The 19,232-nt window shown below is 34.6% G+C and overlaps 2 protein-coding genes and 1 long non-coding RNA gene across 8 annotated transcripts in view; 2 read left to right on the top strand and 1 right to left on the bottom strand.

The window, feature by feature from the left end:
• The first annotated feature begins 1,002 nt into the window (after positions 1-1,002).
• LOC144968136 (large ribosomal subunit protein bL19m-like) lies at positions 1,003-12,203 on the top strand. The gene is made up of 7 exons (XM_078906150.1): positions 1,003-1,126; positions 2,201-2,426; positions 7,506-7,630; positions 8,950-9,084; positions 9,347-9,534; positions 10,329-10,433; positions 11,647-12,203. Exons 1-7 carry the CDS (start codon positions 1,051-1,053, stop codon positions 11,806-11,808), a joined length of 1,017 nt encoding a protein of 338 aa, XP_078762276.1. The 5' UTR covers positions 1,003-1,050; the 3' UTR covers positions 11,809-12,203.
• The window catches only part of LOC144968137 (uncharacterized), an 11,798-nt gene continuing 769 nt past the window's right edge, over positions 8,204-19,232 (bottom strand). Inside the window, exons 1-4 of one of the 6 annotated variants that reach the window (XR_013644530.1) lie at positions 16,399-17,009; positions 13,455-13,482; positions 11,240-11,304; positions 8,204-8,447 (exon numbers count right to left, since the gene is read on the bottom strand). This is a non-coding gene — a long non-coding RNA (uncharacterized LOC144968137). Of the gene's footprint in view, positions 8,448-9,450; positions 9,574-10,426; positions 11,305-12,116; positions 13,483-16,398; positions 17,010-19,232 lie in introns of those variants that run through there. The other 5 variants (XR_013644529.1, XR_013644532.1, XR_013644528.1 and 2 more) reach the window with 5 other exon arrangements.
• Positions 13,517-16,314, top strand: LOC144966905 (uncharacterized). Its single transcript, XM_078903608.1, has 4 exons — positions 13,517-13,544; positions 15,250-15,341; positions 15,770-16,202; positions 16,310-16,314. Exons 1-4 carry the CDS (start codon positions 13,517-13,519, stop codon positions 16,312-16,314), a joined length of 558 nt encoding a protein of 185 aa, XP_078759734.1.

Below are 19,232 nucleotides of genomic sequence, written 5' to 3' on the forward strand. Positions count from 1 at the left end.
CGGTCGTGTTTTCTGAGTAGGTTTCAATGGTCGAGCTGGATAGTTGAGTCCTTGGAAAAGGCTCTTCACTCACATTCTCTCACCGCACTTATGTGTAAAATGAGTACCTGGCAATTAACAGCGTTGTCTCTGTCCGTGTGTGTGTGTGTGTGTGTGTGTGTGTGTGTGTGTGTGTGTGTGCACGCGCGCTCGTGTGAAAATGTCCATTGCTTTGACAATTGAGTCTCATCAAGATTATATATTAATGTTGAATCAACATAACTCTTTATAAAGACGTATATGCAGGTCTGACATCCGAACCCATTTGTGGGCCTATATTAATATTGTTGTAATGGACAATATTTTTCGTCATTGTTCGAGATCTCCATTACAATAACGAGCCCATAAGGAATTGGGTTATCAGACCTGCAAATAAGTGCGCGTCGCTATATAGATAGCCTACTTCTAGTGGAATTCTGACGGCTATGTGTGGTCTTGTGTTATGCACTCGCTTTCTGATCGGAAGGTCTTGGGTTTACGCCTGGCTCGGCGCATAGTTGAGTCTTTGAAAAAGGCTCTTTACTCACATTCTCTCACCGTACTCACGTGTAAGATGAGTACCTAGCCGTTAACAGCGTTGTCTCGGTCCGAACAAAAAATTGTAATATCGCCTAACAGGCGTCATGTCACATCATACATGTTAAGTGTTGCTGTTGGCCAGGGACCCCTAATGACGCGTTTTGAACACGTTTACTGGATATTGCGTTATATAAAAGCTAAAGTTTGTTTTTTTTTCGGAAAAAATCCCCATCAATTTGATCATGTTTTGACTTTTACACATTCTGATCACAAGGCATATGAAAAGGGAATGAAAAGTTCTAGCTAGCATGAAGAATAAAAAGTAATGATTTTCTTTGTTTAGAACCAAGATGGCCGCCGTTGCCTGGCGGCGTGACATCAGACTACTGAATCCTATTGTTCAACGAAACATCACTTTGAAAGATAGATCGATATTCAATGGAGCTCATTTACATTGAAAATGAAATAACTCAGGATTTTGTCCAAATCAAGATGGCAGCCTCCTTGAGTTTGAAGCTCTGCAACATCAGTGCCCCATTATTTCGACATTTGTTGTCAGCTCAAAACTGTAAGAGTTATTTACGAATATGGATTATATCGAGTTTTTCATGTTAGACTTTTGACAAAATCTAACGGTTTTATTTTTTTTTTGCTTTGTTATTTTACAATGATCTTAAAAGCAATAAAGTTGAGTGAGAATGACCTTCTCTTCTTCTTCTACTTCTAAAACTACAAGCTATCTATCTAGATAGATAGATAAAGATAGTGCACACGTTCTGGTTTCAGTAAACAAATCCAATCAACGTATACGAAAGGTTACTTTAACTTTAAACTTTGAGACTGCTTACTGTTCAGAGCAACAGTAAGTATAACTTTGTAGTTTTCTCAACAATGAGATTCTGAGATGAAAATTGTGTGTGTGGTGTGTGTGTGTGTGTGTGTGTCTGCTTATGAATAAGTATAAGAGAGAGAGAGAGAGAGAGAGAGAGAGAGAGAGAGAGAGAGAGAGAGAGAGAGAGAGAGAGAGAGAGAGAGGGAGAACTCGGGGTGCACAGCCCTTGTGTCGTGATGTGTACTTTTACTACAAATGAATCCATACACACAATATCTGTCATTACGTACGTCTACATTTGACTTATGACACCTCTTTCTCTCTCTCCTCAGTCTCCTCTCTCTCTCTTTCTTTCTCTTGATGGAAATGAAAAACATTTATTGGCATGCATATAATTGAAAATTTGAGGATAATGCTGTGTAATAAAATATTGGGAAGACTGAAGAATGAATGTTTACTTTTGATTAGCTTAAAACACTACATTGCCCACTAATAAAACCATGGAAAATTATATTTATTTTTTAAGAATAATGATCAGGATTACAAACATATTTTGATAAAGTTATAAATACAGTTTAAAGACTCGGAAAAACTATCAACCCAACAGTCACCTGTCTCTGTTAAGTGGGCAGTCAGGTGATGATTATTAGAGACGTTGAGGAAGCAGAGAAGTGGTGACAGATAAGATCCTAGTTGTCCCAAGCTGGTATGGCTTTTGAGGCAGATAGTCAACTAAATCCTGACCAAATTCATATAAGTTATGTTTATTATTTCTTTGAAAATAGATTTTAGAATTTTAATTTTTTTCAGTTTCTGGATGTCTTGTTTGTGTTGCACATAAACATACTTATGAGTCTCACAAGCCAAATAAAAGAATTAACTACCAACGCACACATGCTCAAGTTGCCCGCTCTCTTCGTGTCAAGGATAACTTTCTTCACTTTGATCTTGTGGATAAGCACAGAAAGTCTGCATTACAGCAAGGAACTGAAAATGTTGAAGAAGTTTCAGATGTAACAGCTCCACGAAATTATAGGTGATTATAAAGTAATCTACAGTATATTCTGTAGTAACACTTCCTTTCTTGTGCAGTTTGGGCAGTTTATCAAAATATTTTCCTTGCATTTTCATTATTATATATTTAGAAAAGAGAATAGATTTGTTAGTGAAATAAAATTTTCAAAAATTTGCTATAAATTAGTAGTAGTAGTAGTAGTAGTAGTAGTAGTAGAAGTAGTAGTAGAAGTAGTAGTAGTAGTAGTAGTAGTAGTAGAAGTAGTAGTAGTAGTGGTAGTAGTAGTAGTAGTAATAGTGAAGCACAGTGGGGCTACCTGAAGCCTTGGATTTAAAAAAAAAGTATTTTTACTTTTACAAATTCGTTGTCAAAGCACAAAGCATTGCTTCTCCCCTTAAACTTAAAGCCAAAAAGTGCATAGTTGAGTCCTTGGAAAAGGCTCTTTATTCACATTCTCTCATTGTACTCAATCAGCATTGTCTGTTGAAAAAAAAAAAAAGTGTAATTTTGCCTAACTGGCGTCATGTGTCATCCTACACGTTAAATACCTATTGCTATTGGTTAGGGATCCCCTAAAAGCGTTTTGAGCATGTTTAGTGCCAGAGAACCTTGTCAATTCCAGGAGGGAGTGTCAAGCACCGGGAGAAGGCAAACACTCCAACCTGGCGGGTCCCAGATGGTGGATGTCCTGCAATGGGGTATCTTTGAAACAGTTCCAGACCAAACCATGGGAGGCCCTTTGGCAAGGCTGAGTACGCATCAGCCACCCTCGCTAGGGTTACAGCCCCACTGCCTTGTGGATAGGTCTTGGTTGACCAAAGGCTAAGGAAGCTGATTTTAACCCTATTTCCATACTTGGGGGCCAAAAAGACCCCAGGGGGTGTTTTTTATTCATAAAACAGTCAATTTTTGACATAGAGACCTGGAATTTGGTGACTTTTCCTAAAATGATGAGGTCCATGACCATGCCAAATTTCATGTTTGTCACGTGCATAGTTTACTCACACTGAGCATGCTCATCTGGAATTTGAGATTTTCTGATTTGGAAAATACTAAAGATTTCAACAAAGGAATGCTATTTCTTTCATTTTATTCCACAATTTTCTATAATAATAATAATAATAATAATAATAATAATAATAATAATAATAATAATAATAATAATAACAATAATAGTAATAACAATAATAGCAATAATAATAGCAATAATAATAGTAATAATAATAACAATAATAATAACAGTGATGATAGTAATAATAATAATAATAATAATAATAATAATGATAATATTAATAATAATAATAATAATAATAATAATAATAATAATAATAATAATAATAATAATAATAATAATAATAATAATAATAATAATAATAATCATCATCATCATAATCATAATAATAATAGATAATCTTTATTATTGTTAGTATCATTGTAATTTTATTATTATTATTATTATTATTATTATTATTATTATTATTATCATTATTATTATTATTATTATTATTATTATTATTATTATTATTATTATTATTATTATTATTATTATTATTATCATTATCATTATTATTATTATTATTATTATTATTATTATTACTATTATCATTATTATTATTATTAGTATTAGTATTATTAGTAGTATTATTGTTGATGTTATTATTATTATTATTATTATTATTATTATTATTATTATTATTATTATTATTATTATTATTATTATTATTACTATTATTATCATTGCTGTGGTTGTTGTTATTATTATTAATATTATTATCATTATCATCATCATCAACTCCTTTTCGTGAATGATTGTTGGTTTCATGAAGTAATTGCAATTCCGACATGGACAACACTTTTACAAGTGAGTGGAGTCGAAGAAAAGCATGTGCCAACCATACCTAGGATCATCCAATACAATTTGATAATGATAACAATTGACTATATTTATGCTGATTCTTATTGATGCAATAATACCTTTCAAATGTAGAAAAACAATATAAACAAACAAACAAACAAAAAAACAATAGCAAAACATAATTCAAAACTTATTAAAATTAATCCGAGGCTCAGCTATAGTAAATTTTATGGATTAAAAGGCAAGAAAAAAGTTCCACTATCACTGAAATATTGTTTTAGAAATATGATTTTTTCTGATCAAAGCATGTGAACATATTCATTTACAAGAGAAGTACATATTATTCTGCTACGCTGTGAACATGTAAATTCTCCACATCTGCTGCAAGTCTTTCTGAATTTTACATCATTTTTTTCTCGGACATTTTATGGATCTTCCCCTTGTCGCATTCTTCCTCTTCCTGTTGTGCTGTTGATCTTATTCTCCCATCTTGCACTTGTATATTTTGTTCTTTTCCCTTCTTCGTACATATCACCACAAGAGTACTTTTCATTTTCTTAGTGAAAAAAATAGAATACTCCGGAGGCAGGCTTTTTCAATTTTCTTTGAATGCATGACATGGTTCTTTTGGATATTATGAACTTTGATAGAATTCTTCCTCTATGTGGAATTTTGTTCTTATTAATTCCAAGCAGTGCATTCCTCCACAAACAATGTATTTTGGAAGTTGCCGACTTCTATTGTTTCTTCAGCTTCATCTACCTCAGATTCAGAATCGGTGGCATCTATTTCTGGATCTGGCTGCAGCAGAATCAGTGGCATTTCTTCATCAGTGATGCTTTCATTTGAAGAACTTGTATCATTCCCATTCCAATGAAATGGTGAAATACCGCCAGTGTCTGAAGGATTAGAAGAAGAAAATTATATTGGGAAGGAACACACAACTGGAAATGGCGATGAAAGAGAGAGGAGAGAGAGAGAGAGAGAGAGAGAGAAGAGAGAGAGAGAGAGAGAGAGGGGGGGGGGGGAGTATTTTGGGGATGTGAGTATATTATTATTATTTTGAAAACTTTATTTTACTGGAATCCCCAATTGACAATTATTGTCATGTAGAAATAAAAGAAAACATCAAATATGAAAGTATCTGAGAGTAATGTGATTACAATACAATGTAATTTTCTCGTTGTCTTCATGGATTTGCTGTGATATGCTGAAAGTCACATCCAACGAGTCAGATAAAAGAGGTATAAATGTTCGATTTTTCATCTTTAAAAAAACGGCTTTTACTCTGAAGTCTTTGCAGCCAATAAATCCAAAAATTGATGAGTTGTCAATATTATTAATTTATACCTTCATCATTATCATCGTGGGGGAAAATCATCCATTACCTGGAACTTGATTTGCAACAGCTCATCTTTATCTTGCATTATTAATTGATGATATTCTGTCAATTCACTGGTTAAAGATAAGCTAATCTTACACCAACTTGATATTTATTTTACTATTTCATACAATAGAAACATAGGCCCTACTTGATAATGCTGTTACTGTTTGGACAAATGACATTCTAACAATCAGAATTGAAACTCATATTCTCATATTAGATTTCATATGATGCCTGTTATTAACTCCGAGCTAACAACCATTACATATATAAATGTAATAGGTACCATTCAGTTTTAAATAAATAGTAGGTGACATACCTTCCTCATGCACTGGGGTTGCCCCAGTAGACTACAACTCAATGTATATCTGAGCATTCAAACTATAAAGGATGTTACACTTTCTCCATTCGTTATGGTTTAGGTCCAATGCAACATAATTTAGACCACATAACGGATGGCTGAAAATTAAAAAAAAAAACACCCAGCAACATACAAATCATTTATCTAGTTAGCAAATTCAAAAATTCAAAAGCAATAATATCAATACAATATGACTGAAACATAATGTAGACATTTAAGCTAATTTAGTTCATAATATAATTTAGTTCAGAATAACGGCACAAGAAAATAAATCACTTGTCATAAGAAGTTACAAACAAATCTGTGGTTAGGTAGAGTACACACAAGAATAAAAGATAATCAAGAAGCGAAAGTAAGGCAAGTATTGGAAGAAACATTAAATTGAATATTAGCGCTTTCATGTATCCATTATTGTTTCATCATTTCACTCACTGGTACTACAATCATAAAATTAACAATACTATCAATTCATTTTTCGTTACATAGGATAAGTGTCAGAATAATCTTCATACATCACACATCTAATGAAAAAAAAGTAATGAGTTAGTACTTACTTGGATGTTTCTTGATTAGAGTTGATGAAAAAGTAGGTAACTGAAACTGGCGCTCATCATAGGAAACAAAATTACCAAGTCAATTATTGATGATGCCATCTACCAGCATAATGTCACAACAAAAACAACAAAATGATGCAAACTTATATTGCCTATATACATTTAATGAGAAAATATGATTTTAACTGAATTTTCCATAGTACAATCATGGGGGATAAATGGCCCTCAAATAAGAAATAAATAGGACTTTCTAGTATATTACTATGTGAAGTCATGGGGTCCAAATGGACCCCAAATCAGAAAATAGGACTTTCTAGTATTTTTCTCTTTGCAAGTCATGGGGGCCAAATGGACCCCAAATCAGGAAATAGGACTTTCTAGTATTTTTCTCTTTGCAAGTCATGGGGGCCAAATGGACCCCAAATCAGGAAATAGGACTTTCTATTTTAGTATGAAAATAGGGTTAACAGAAAAGCAGGATGAGGACGGAGCTGCTTGACCAAAAGGCTCAAATAGCCTGGACAGGTGTAGCTGCTGAGCCTGAAAACTGGATCGGCATACAAACACCCCCCCCCCCCCCCCACACACACACACACAAATCATGATATCCCACAAATCATGAGCATGTTAAGTGGATATTGTGCTATATAAATAGATAAATAAAATTCCCTTTATTCATCCCATAGGGGAAATTTTTCTCTTGGGTCTATTCCAAGGGAAGACTGGAATAACCCAGGCATCAGCCGCAGAACAGCGCCACAAATTGAGTAGGGCGAGGTTACTTGCTCAAGGCCAAACAGCTCAGCGGTGTGTAATCGAACTCGGTACCTTCTGGGTATGAAGCAAAGGCCATACCACTGAGCCACGCTGCCCCCAATAAATGCTCAAGTTATTTAGTTAGGTTGTTGGTTTATAACTTGATGCAGTTCTGATTATATTTGTATAGATTTGTGATGCCCGAATTCATGCCCAACCCGGACTGGAAATACAGAGACAGAGTATTGGAGAAACTAGAGAGACAGGATATGTTCCGAAGGAGAACAGTCATCAACATTCCCGAATTTTATGTTGGTATGTGATTACATCTAGAATGATTTGATTTGTCACTTATTTTCACTTTACTGTTACTTCTCTCATATAATCTTAGCATGGACATTTAAGAGAGTTAAACCATAGCTGCCAATTTTCCTGATAATATCAGGACTAGCCCAATTTGGCAATCTGAGAAAAAATTTAAGAAAAAAAAAATGGACTTTTTATTTGGATAGAAAAGACCCCTGCATTGCACTGACATGGCGTTTTTTTGCAAAAATAAATCCCAAATTTTTCAAGCAAAATCCTAGTTTGCAAGCTAAAAACAGCAAAATTTGCAAATTATTTGCAAAAATTTGCGATTAATTTTCCTAAAAGCCCATTATAATTAGTTCATGAAAGAGAAAGGAATTTGTTTGTTTTTATGGGTTTCACGGCACTTGCAACAAATGTAAGGTCATATCAGTGCCAGTTAAAAGGAAGAAAATGTGATAGTAAAAAAGAAACTACTCTTCATTTATTATCTTTCACGTTCTACACGAGCTATTAAATGAAAAGAAAACAAAAATTCGTCTTTATTTAATTTTTTTTTATTATTATCGGTTTTTTTTTTGGTGCAAAATCTCGAAAATTTGCTAAAATTTGAAAAATTGTAGGATTATGCATTTTAAAACATGGAAAAGAAAAGGCTTTAAATTTAGATTATGTTATATAGTCATGGTCCAAACCCATACTGCTTTTTTTTTTTTATTTTGGCTTATGACGGTATTGTGCCTTTGGGTGTCCTGTTTTAGCTTTTTGAAAAGTTGGCTGCTATGGATAAACAATGGCTTGGTCGACCCAGTCACTTGTCATTCTGAAATTCACAAATATGGCTCGATCAATATAATTTTTACAACATTCATGGCAATGATGAAATGTTTTTTTTTTTTTTCTCTCCTTGTCCCTTATTTTCTTTGGCGTTATCATGCAGCATCCTCTTATATATAATAAAATATAATTTTGTGGTATCAGCGATGTTGATATAATTGTATTTTTACACTGCTTGGTTGCAGACCAAGAATATATTTTGAGTAGATTTCGATAGGAACGCGATGAGTCATTTGATTTGAGAGGTTTAAATGAGAATTTGTCAATACTAATACTAATTATTATCTTATTCAGATTAGAGTTCTTGATGATATTCAAAAGTATTTTGTGATGCCGCGTGTCATTTTCTACCTCTTACTCTTACTTAATCTTCTTTGATCCATGGGGTGCATAAAGCATCTACCAAGGATTTCAATTTCTGTCTGTTAGCTGCATGGATACCGACATTATATCTCTAACCTCTGTTTTTATTTTCTCTTCATGTCCAGGCTCCATAATGGCTGTGACTGTATCAGATCCTTACGCTCCAGACAAGCTGAACAGATTTGTGGGGATTTGTATTGACAGGGGAGGACACGGACTCAGTGCTTTCTTTATTCTCCGAAATGTCGTTGATGGTTTAGGTAAATCTCATTTTTATTTTTTTTTTTCATTCCAGCTTTTGATGATGTGATAATAATAATAATGATGATCATTAATTAATGATAATGATGATAATAATAATAAATAATAATAATAACAATGAATAATAATAATAACAATGAATAATAATAAAAGTAATAATAATAATAATAATAATAATAATAATAATAATAATAATAATAATGACAATGATAGTAATAAGTAGTCATATTAAAAATGTATAATGAAATCATTTGTCTGCAGGAGTGGAGGTCATGTATGAAATGTACAATCCGACACTACATTCAATAGAAGTCCTGAAATTAGAAAAACGGTTAGACGAACAGCTGTATTACCTTCGCAATGCCCCACTAGAGTACAGTACCTTCCGTTTTGACATGGAACCAGTTGCCTTGCCGCGTGGATCGGAGGTCCCAGTCAACACATTACAGGTATTGTTTTCCTTGTCGGACATTGTGTCAAATCCTTGCCTGAACAAAATATGAACATAGGGCAAATGTATTGATCCGTTCCAAAAGGTCGTTTTCTTTGCATTTGCCACAAATAGTCATCAAGAGGAAATGCCCTAAATGTGTTTCAAGTGCCGTTAAAGCCATAAAAACAAAAACTTAAGGCTCCATAATAAATCAACTAAATGTAAGGCCGACCTAAATTCAAGGGAATTGTTTGTTAATTTACCATTATTTTCAAGGGACATTACTCGTTCATGATTAACACAACTTTCTTTAATTTCTGGATTGCCTCCCTTGACAAAGTGAAGTTGTAAAGGGGCGTCCATGTCTTGTGTATGACACTTGCCTTCAGATCGGAAGATCCAGGGTTCTAGTCCCACTTTGGGCAGCACGTAGCTGAGTCCTTGAAAAAGGCTCTTTACTCACATTTTCTCACCTTGCTCAGGTGTAAAATGAGGACCTGGCTGTTAACAGCATTGTCTCTGTCCGAAAAATTGTAATATTGCCTAACAGTCAGGTGTCATGTCTCATCCTACATATTAAGTGTTGCTGTTGGCTTGGGACCCACTGTAAAGCGTTTTGAGCATGTTAAGTGGATATTGTGCTATATAAAAGCTCAATTTGCTGGTTTTTTTTTGTTTATTTTTGTAAATTCTGTTTTACTGACTTGGGTTGGCATCTTGGTGCTGTATGATATCAGCATGTACATATGCAAACCACCATTTTCTGTAGTAACTCATGCCTTTTTCATTTTGTCCTTTGAAATCTTTCAGGTTCCTCTGAATCCAAAGCCCTGGGAAATGCGATGGGAGAGAATGGATCTCAAGGGCATTATTCCATTTGAATTGACAGAAAAGCAACTTAAAGGGAAGGCAAAGGTAGGGTCATTATATTGAGGGAGTGTTCATTTATGCCATAGTTTAAATAACTTAATTCTGTTGTTTACCAAAATAGCTCCCTCCAAAAAAACATGATATTATCATTGATAATGAAAATGTTGCCATTTTACTATTGATATTAATATTATTGACAATTTTTAAAATAGATGTTGAAATTGAAACACTAGGCAAAATCTGTTTGGGCAAGGCATGTCACTCTTTCATGAATACTATGATAATATTTTATTACTGAGTTATTTTCCTTTTGTCAAAAGTGAAAAGATTTTAGTTAAGTCTGATGAAAATATTGCTGCTTGAAGCTCGAAGGAAAAAATAACGATAAGTATTGAACTGTAAGATTCAATTTATTAGACAAAGACAGATACCTGTCTTCGTTTAATAAATTGAAGCTTACAATTCAATACTTTCGCCTTAAGTGTGCAATGTCAAGCACTCATGAATCACTCTTATCCCTCGTTGATATGTGCTGTAGGGTATTTCAACTGTATATGAATGCTTCAGTGATAATTCGAAATTTAACTTAAGGAAATAATAGAGTGTAAAACAGAAATCAAAATATGATCTCAAATCGCTTTTAATCTTGGTGTGAATATTTTGCTTTCCTCTGTTTACGCGCAAGATGCATGCAAAACCATCTTAGTTATGATCAATTTTTTTTAATGGGGGGAAGGGGGGGGGGGGGGGGGGTGGAGTTGTGGATAAATTATTACATCTATTAAATTCAGAGGTCCACTGGTGGCATCTTCATTTTTCCTCCAGCAAGACATTTCGCCCCTGGTACTCACATTGCAGCTGAATGCTGGGTTATCTTGTCATTTTTTTCTAGATAGACCATGTAGAGAAATTTCCTCTGAGGAGATGAATACATGGAATTTTTTTTATCTATTATAACATTATTATTATTATTATTATTATTATTATTATTAATAATAATAATAAAATAATAATAATAATAATAATAATAATATTATTATTATTATTATTATATATTATTTTTATTATTATTATTATTGTTTTTATTATTTTTATTATTTTATTATTATTATTATTTTTATGATGATGATGATGATGATTATTATTATTATTATTATTATTATTATTATTTTTAGTAGTGGTAGTATTTTATTTTCCCCGTCTATTTATCTTTTTATTTATTCAATATTATGATTTTTTCCCCCATCTATTTTATTAGAGTGCTACCCCTTGGGTTAAACATGACATCATGGTTGACTACAGAAGCAAAGTGAATGAAGACGAGGAAGAGGCGATTATGGCGGAGGTTTTCAAAGAGAAGCAAGCTGCTAATTTGACGCAGCGTTCGTCTAAAGCCATTCTGAGAAAAAGACGGAGATGAATATGAATATAAACCTGTTGTATATATATAAAATTTACAAGATGTGATGGATTATTGAAGTGATACAAAGCTGCTAGAAGCTGTGGACTGTAAAAAGTAAAAAACATTAATGAATGTAGCAGCTTTAAAAAAAAGGATAAAATACCAAACACATTATGTTTCGGGCTCAAAATCCTACTTCAGCCAACAACAGAAAAACAGTGAAAATTGTATTGTATTTATCGTTTCATGTCTTTTGTTGTTGACTGAAGAAGGGCTTTGAGCCTGAAATGTTCTGTGTTATGTATTTTGTTCTGTCTTTGAAGGTTTTATATTCAGTTCTGTTTATTACAAAGTACTGTTGAATAGTGTTATTGAATGAACATAGAATAAATATGATTTGTATTGGATTATAAGTGTGGCCAATTAGTTAAATTTGTTGTGTGTTGTTCTGTGATACATTCATTATCCACTATCTCTTTGTGTGTTGTGCGGTGACGATTGGGTGGGGTCCTTTGACTTTCTATGGTGGGCAGGAGGTCACTTGCTGTTGTGTCTTCTATCCGTTTATATCTGGTTTCTGAGTTGCTTTCTGTCTATGTCTTAGAATGGGATCACTTCATTTTGTCCTGATCCTTGCTGGAGTTCTTGGTTTAGAGGGAAACAGTCAAATGTGTATTATGAGTTTTACTTACAGCCTTTACAGGAGCATAAGCCATCAACAAAGGGTCTCCACTTTTTTATGTCGTGTGCCATCGCTTCCAAACCACTACATGTCTGTCCTGAATGTTGGGTGTTTGCTTCTACATCTCTTCTCCAGGTGGTCTTTGATCGGCACTTCTTTTGTTTTCCCTATGGATTCCAGGTCAAAGCTTGCTGGTTGATGCTTGTTGTCGGTTTTCTAAGAATGACCAATCCATTTCCATTTTCTACTCAACATTTCTTTGGTACATGGGGTCTTACAAAAAAGAATTTGGACACCCTGGACTCCCTTCATCGCAAACAATTTAGACGACTTATTGGGGTACATTGGCCAGAAACAAGGATGTAAACTGTTCAGATATGTGCTCCGACGAGATGAAAATATTCCAGCACAAACCTCAATGGATGATTACTTCAAACAAGGAGCACCCTCAAAACACAGAGGGTGTACACCAACTTCACTTCCTCTTGGTGGAATCCTGTGTTGGTGTCTGCTGGATGGGGTTCCCGACCTCCCATAGTGGGCAGGGAGGTACTTGCAGTGTCTTCTATACCCCTATCTATATCAGTTTTCCAATTGCTTTCTGTCTTTGTCTTGGAATGAGATTGTGTACTTAGTTTTGATGATCCTGGCGGAGTCCTTGGCTAGGTGGGAAACAGTCGAATTTATGGTTATAGTTTTTGGAGATGATATTTATTTCCTTCTAATAAATCATCTCTCTGTTATGTATTGTTAGTTATGTATTCTGTAAACATTTGAGTGTATTCCTCTTAGTGGGATCCTGTACTGGTGTCTTGATAAGATATGTAGGTGATCTCAAACTAAGTACATTGATGGTGTGCTCTTGGAATCTACATGTTCCCTATTTGAACAAGTCCCCTTTGTCATAATTTTTCTTGGGTGCTTTGATTGTAAATCTAGAATATTTTGACTAATCCATTTTCTACTTTTTACTGACACTGACCTAAATGTGCTGCAAGCGCCGTAAACCCCTGAAAAACAAAAAAAAACATAGTTGATGTCTGGATGAGATATACAGCTGATCTCCAACTAAGTACATTAATGATATGATTTTGGAATCTATATCTGTTTCCCTATTTGAACCACTCCCCTTCGTCTTTCTTTTTTTCTCATGTCCATTTAATTATAATTCTAGAATCGTTCCACTATCCCATTTTCTTCCTTTTTACTGGCGCTAAATGTGACGCAAGCGCCGTGAAACCCTTTAAAACAAAACAAAGAACCCAACATAAAGAAGTTTTGAAGCAATGGGACACACATTCCAAAGCATTTATTTAGCCCAGAAAACAAGATGTCATCGCGCTGACACTAGAAGATCAATTACACAATGTATGTATCCAGTCCTCTGAAAGACTGGTTTTACATTTCCAATGAAGTTGGAGCCAGTTTTTTTACTTCACACTTTTGTTCCCTATTGATTGCCATAGAATTGACAACACTTGTCACCCTTTGTGATGGACGGAAACACGAAAATGATTTTATGTCACAATCAATCCCATTCAATTAGTTTATCAAGGTGAAAACGACCTTGCATAGTCCTCCCCCCCCCCCTTCCTCTCTCTCTCTCCCTCTCTCGCTTTATCTAATATCTATCTGTCACTCACTCTTTCTCTCTCTGTGCCTCCTCTTTCTCCCTAACTCTACTTCTACTACTATACTACTACTACTACTACTCCTGCTACTACTACTACTACTACTACTCCTACTACTACTACTACTTCTACTACTCCTACTACTACTATTACCACTACTTCTGCTGCTACTGCTACTATTACTACTACTTCTGTTACTACTACTACTACTACTACTACTACTACTAGAGAGCTGAGCCGGTGTTATCAATACTTAGCTTCTATAACCAGGACAAATCATTCGTTTGGACAGAAAAATAAATAAAAACTTACCGCTTACCGTCAAAAGCAGTTTAGATTTGAAGATGCATTTGTTTTCTATCAAAAAACATTCGGTAATGGACAATCCTTGATGAATTTCAAAAGTTGTGTTGAAATTATATCCTAATTGTTTTCATGATTAATTCCTCGCGAAATCGTGTGGGCCCCGTTTCTGTTATCAAGGTTCCGCCTAGCCAGGCAGGGTTGCCAGATCATTTTTGAGTAAGAGACCAAACTAGCTATAGCAAGAAGCCAGATCCCTCGGCAGGAGCCCAAATACCACCAAACCCACCTTAGCCTCGCGAAAACTCTTTAGATTTGTTAAACAATTTAGATAGGATAAGGAAAATTCGTATATATAGAAGCATTAGCAAATGCAATCTGTGGCGTTAGCACGTGTTGCATTTAGATATTTAGATTGCCAAATAAAATAAGTTTTACCGGTACCAGAGTAAAACGATATAACGGGGAAAGTCAGAGGAAGCCAAAAAGTTGGTTACAGGAGGCCAAGTGGCCAAACCAAATTTTGGGAGTCCAAATGGCTTGGGAAAAGGCCAAATTTCTCAAATTTGGCCACCAGGAGGCCAAACTAGCAACCCTGGCCCCAGGTTTTTAAAAAAGTTTATTGGGAAAAAGATACGGAACAAAGTGTCCATAGATAGGTATGCAATTTGGTGCATTAGTGCAGTAAAAAGGCCTTTTTTTCTTTTATTCAATAAACTTGACTGCTGGTGGACCCTAGGCCTCTCTACAAGTCCAAGAAATAATACTCACTTTTTCTCTGCTCCAACGAAAATATCTACCCCCTACCGGTCTAATCATGGAGCTCCTACATACCGGACATAGAATCCAAAGTGAAACCTCGTTTTGTCAAGGCTCAAGATTTCTACTTTTTCTTTCTCATCCAATGTTATCAGACATGGCGTGTTTTGATGAGAGTCTGTTAAATTTGATTTTTTTCCCTTTTTAGAATGATTTTTATGAAATGATTCTTATTTCCACAGCATTCTAACATTTCAGGATTAATTTGTTTGTGATTTCCAACAGGATTTAATATAAAATGGGGAGGAAGTGCTCAGTCGTAAATTGTCGAAGTGGATATCGTCCCACTCGCGATAATCCACCATCCGCATCAGATGAAAAGATTTCTGTTTATCGTTTTCCAACTGACGATGAAACAAAAAGGCTTTGGATTTCACGTCTGCCTAATGTATTGAAATTTGAGGATGTGACTGATAACATGGGCGTGTGTTCTTTACATTGGCCGAAAGACACTGAAATGATTCGAACCGTCGGAAGAGCCTTTCGACCTGCTAATCCACCTGCTATTTTCCCTAACGTTCCAAAATCTTGTATCCCTCTACAGGCTGGCAGACATACTTGTCGTACTACAGACAGAGCAACAGCAGAGTCAAGAGCTGTTGTTATTGATGAAATGGCTGAATTTCGTGCAAGAGATTCGCTTGATGGAAAGGATTTTCATGAACGCTTTATTGACATGCTTCTTGGCCATCCTGTAGGAGGTGTTGTTGGATTTGAAAAGGCAAGAGGGCTCTACACTTTCTGTAGTATACGTAGAGATGGTCCAATCTGTGATTTTTCTATGCTTTTTAATATATTATCTTCCTCAGGTTCTCTGGCTTTATCATTTGAATGCTACAAGGGCGTCAGAAAAATAAAGAATTATCCAGACTTTATTTCTAGTGACAAGCAAGTGAAGTGTTGGAGTGGGCTTGATGCCTTGATTAAGTATGTCATTTCCAATGATGAAGATGTTCCACAGGTGAAATTTCTACAACGTAATGTTCACATTCTTAATGCCTCTAAAAATAAACGCATTTACTCCACAGAGGACCTTTTTACTGCTTTTAGTTGGTATTCATTGTCTCGTTCTCTATATTCACAGCTTAGGAATTATTTACAATTACCATCCATTTCTACTTTACAGAAAATTACTGCTGTCAGCAAAAATATGAGTGATGCAGCTTTATTTACCTCTATTTTCAGGAGCATCAGTGAGCGCAACCGGGGATGTATATTGATTGTGGATGAAATTTACATCAAAGCCTCTTTGTCGTATCGTGGTGGTGAAGTCTTTGGTTATGCTCATGATTATCCTGACAGAGCAGCTACAACAATGCTTGGTATTATGGTGAAATGTTTTTTTGGTTCAAAATCTTTCCTTGCCAGACTTGTTCCGTGTCATTCATTAACTTCTGAATTTCAATTTCAACAGGTTGCTGAAGTCATTACAACTGTGGAGGAATGTGGAGGAAATGTTGTCGCCATTGTATGTGATAATAATAGAGTAAATCAGTCTTTTTTTCAGAAATTTGACAGAGATGATGAGCAAAAGCCTTGGATTGCTAAATCCCCAATCTCAACTAATCACAAACCTCTTTTTTTGATTTATGATCCAGTTCACCTGTTAAAGAACATACGTAATAATTGGATTTCAGAAAGAACTGGTACCATTGCTTTTTCACCTTTAGATAGTCCTGACCCCACAGACAAGAAGATGGCTAAATGGTCTGATTTGATCGCACTATATGATCATGAAACATCTGAATTTTCATTGCGCATGTCTAAATTAAATGATGTTTGTCTTAGGCCTTCTAACATCGAAAAGCAGAAAGTTTCTCTTGTTCTTGATGTCTTTTCAGAAAAAACAAGTGCAGCCCTCAAGTCTTCATCAGCTTCGACACAGTCATGGAAAGATACGGCTATATTCATTGATAATGTGATATGTTTATGGAAAGTTTTCAATACAAAAGATCCTCTCCGACAGACTCGACTTCGAGATCCTGATATGGCAGTAATCAGGGATGAGGAGCATCACCAGCTGGATATTCTGAACTCATGGGCAGATATCGCATTACGTCTTACTCCACTTTCTAATCCTCGTATGCATTCTCTTACAGCAGATACAGCCAAGGCTCTCTTCTGGACCTGCAAGTGCTTTATTGATTTGGCAAATTTTCTCTTGTCCTCAGATAACAGTCTCCATCATGATTATGTCGCTCTTGGTTTTTTTCAACAGGATGATATTGAAAGCCATTTTGGTCACCTACGCAGATCAGCAGGGTGTAACTATTACATTTCAGTAGAGAATGCCTCACATACCAATACCATTGATCGTGCCAAGCTCATGCTGGAGAGCATGACAACAGAAGTTGATTACAGTGGAGCACCGCATGCTTGTAATTTATGTGACCTTCCATTTTCTGACAATGATATTTTGCTTTTAGATTCACTTCCAGACTTTCCTAGTAAACTGTCAACTGATGAGACAATGCCTCTTTTTTATATTGCAGGTTATATTGCATCGAAACACCCGGATCTCCAAGGTAACATGTCATCGTTTCCCACTGAGACTACTTCTTTTACAGCAACGCTTTCTCGTGGTGGTTTGAGCTGTCCTTCAGAAGGACTTTTTCAATTTGTTCTCTTGTGTTTTGGATTTTTCAGACAGACAGTGGAGCTATCATGTAGGCGTAGATATCTCAATTTATTCAAAGAATTTCCTCGTTTTTTCAGATTGGACTGTTCCATACCAGACGCTGCAATTTCAAGACTCGTTAATATTTTGCTAAAGAATTATTGCAGGGAAAATGTGGAGGAAAGAAATGTTGAGCGGAGTGCAAGGAAGATAAGAAAGCTGACATCAACATAAGACATCATTATCAAGCATCCTTTCTCCCCCCCCCCCCCCCCCCCCCCCATGCCCCAATGTTAAATTTTTATGTCCATGAATGTGAATATTAATTCTCGAATTTCAGAGACACTCTCAAATAATTTTCTTCTTATATCCTCAGAATCGCCAATATTACTTACAGGGCCATGTATGTATTTCTATGTATTTATTTATTTAAAAAAAAAAAAAAAAGAAAAAAAAAAAAAAAAAAAAACTTAATGCGGCCACATTTTGATTGTGACGGTCACAAGCCCGTTAAACGCAGAGTGAGGTACAAATTGTATCATGAAATGGAATCATCTGGATTATTCTTCCAATGGATTAAGATTATGGTGTGTTTCTTATTTGGATAAATATTTCTGAGGATTAATTTGTGGTTGTGATATTCATGGCATGTAAGTAGACACCCTTAGATTTGGATATTTTTCACTTTCTTTTTCTTACTAGACTACTTGTCAAGTTGTATTCCAACAATGTGAATAATAGCATTTCTATCCCTCACTACTATTACTCTTAAGTTAATAGACTTAGATTAAAAGTACATGTCAGTGCTAATGGAGAATATGAACTAACAACTAATAACAATGAAATATGAAATAGATATAGTCTTCTTAGAAATAAGTAGTAATCATGTCATGATAATCATCCTTATTATATTATTATTATTATTATTATTATTATTATTATTATTATTATTATTATTATTATTATTATTATTATATAAAAATAATAATAATATAATAATAATAATAATAATAATAATAATAATAATAATAATAATAATAATAATAATAATAATAATAATAATAATAGTAGATCTTTATTGTCCATAAATATGGCAATGTGTCATAGAACTAGAAATATTCAGATTTTATGGGGTTTCTTCTTGATATTTCGTACTGTTTACAAAATAATAACTATCAATTTGAATTGCCCTTAATTAACCCATCTGTGATTTAAGCAATTATAATCAAGGTTAGCTATCATCAGAGTAATATGTATTTAAACTAGAACCATGAAAAATATAATTTCTCAATAAAAATAGTTGTAGAGAGGCACTTTTAAAAAGCGTTTTAAACGTTTCGTAATTCGTACAGATTCATTGAGGCCCAGATTTTAGGCCCCCAATAGAATC

This window comes from Berghia stephanieae, chromosome 3 (genome assembly GCF_034508935.2).
Source record: "Berghia stephanieae isolate SIO BIC M18660-M18661 chromosome 3, UCSD_Bste_1.3, whole genome shotgun sequence".
NCBI lineage: Eukaryota > Metazoa > Mollusca > Gastropoda > Nudibranchia > Aeolidiidae > Berghia > Berghia stephanieae.

Excerpts from the sequence above, each read along its gene's own strand:
- LOC144968136 (XM_078906150.1), top strand. The coding sequence starts at position 1,051 with ATGGCAGCCTCCTTGAGTTTGAAGCTCTGCAACATCAGTGCCCCATTA. Across the intron at positions 9,085-9,346 it reads AAATGTCGTTGATGGTTTAG|GAGTGGAGGTCATGTATGAA; the intron begins GTAAATCTCATT and ends ATTTGTCTGCAG. Across the intron at positions 10,434-11,646 it reads AACTTAAAGGGAAGGCAAAG|AGTGCTACCCCTTGGGTTAA; the intron begins GTAGGGTCATTA and ends CTATTTTATTAG.
- LOC144966905 (XM_078903608.1), top strand. The coding sequence starts at position 13,517 with ATGAGATATACAGCTGATCTCCAACTAA. Across the intron at positions 13,545-15,249 it reads TACAGCTGATCTCCAACTAA|AATCCAAAGTGAAACCTCGT; the intron begins GTACATTAATGA and ends TACCGGACATAG. Across the intron at positions 15,342-15,769 it reads CATGGCGTGTTTTGATGAGA|GCTGGCAGACATACTTGTCG; the intron begins GTCTGTTAAATT and ends ATCCCTCTACAG.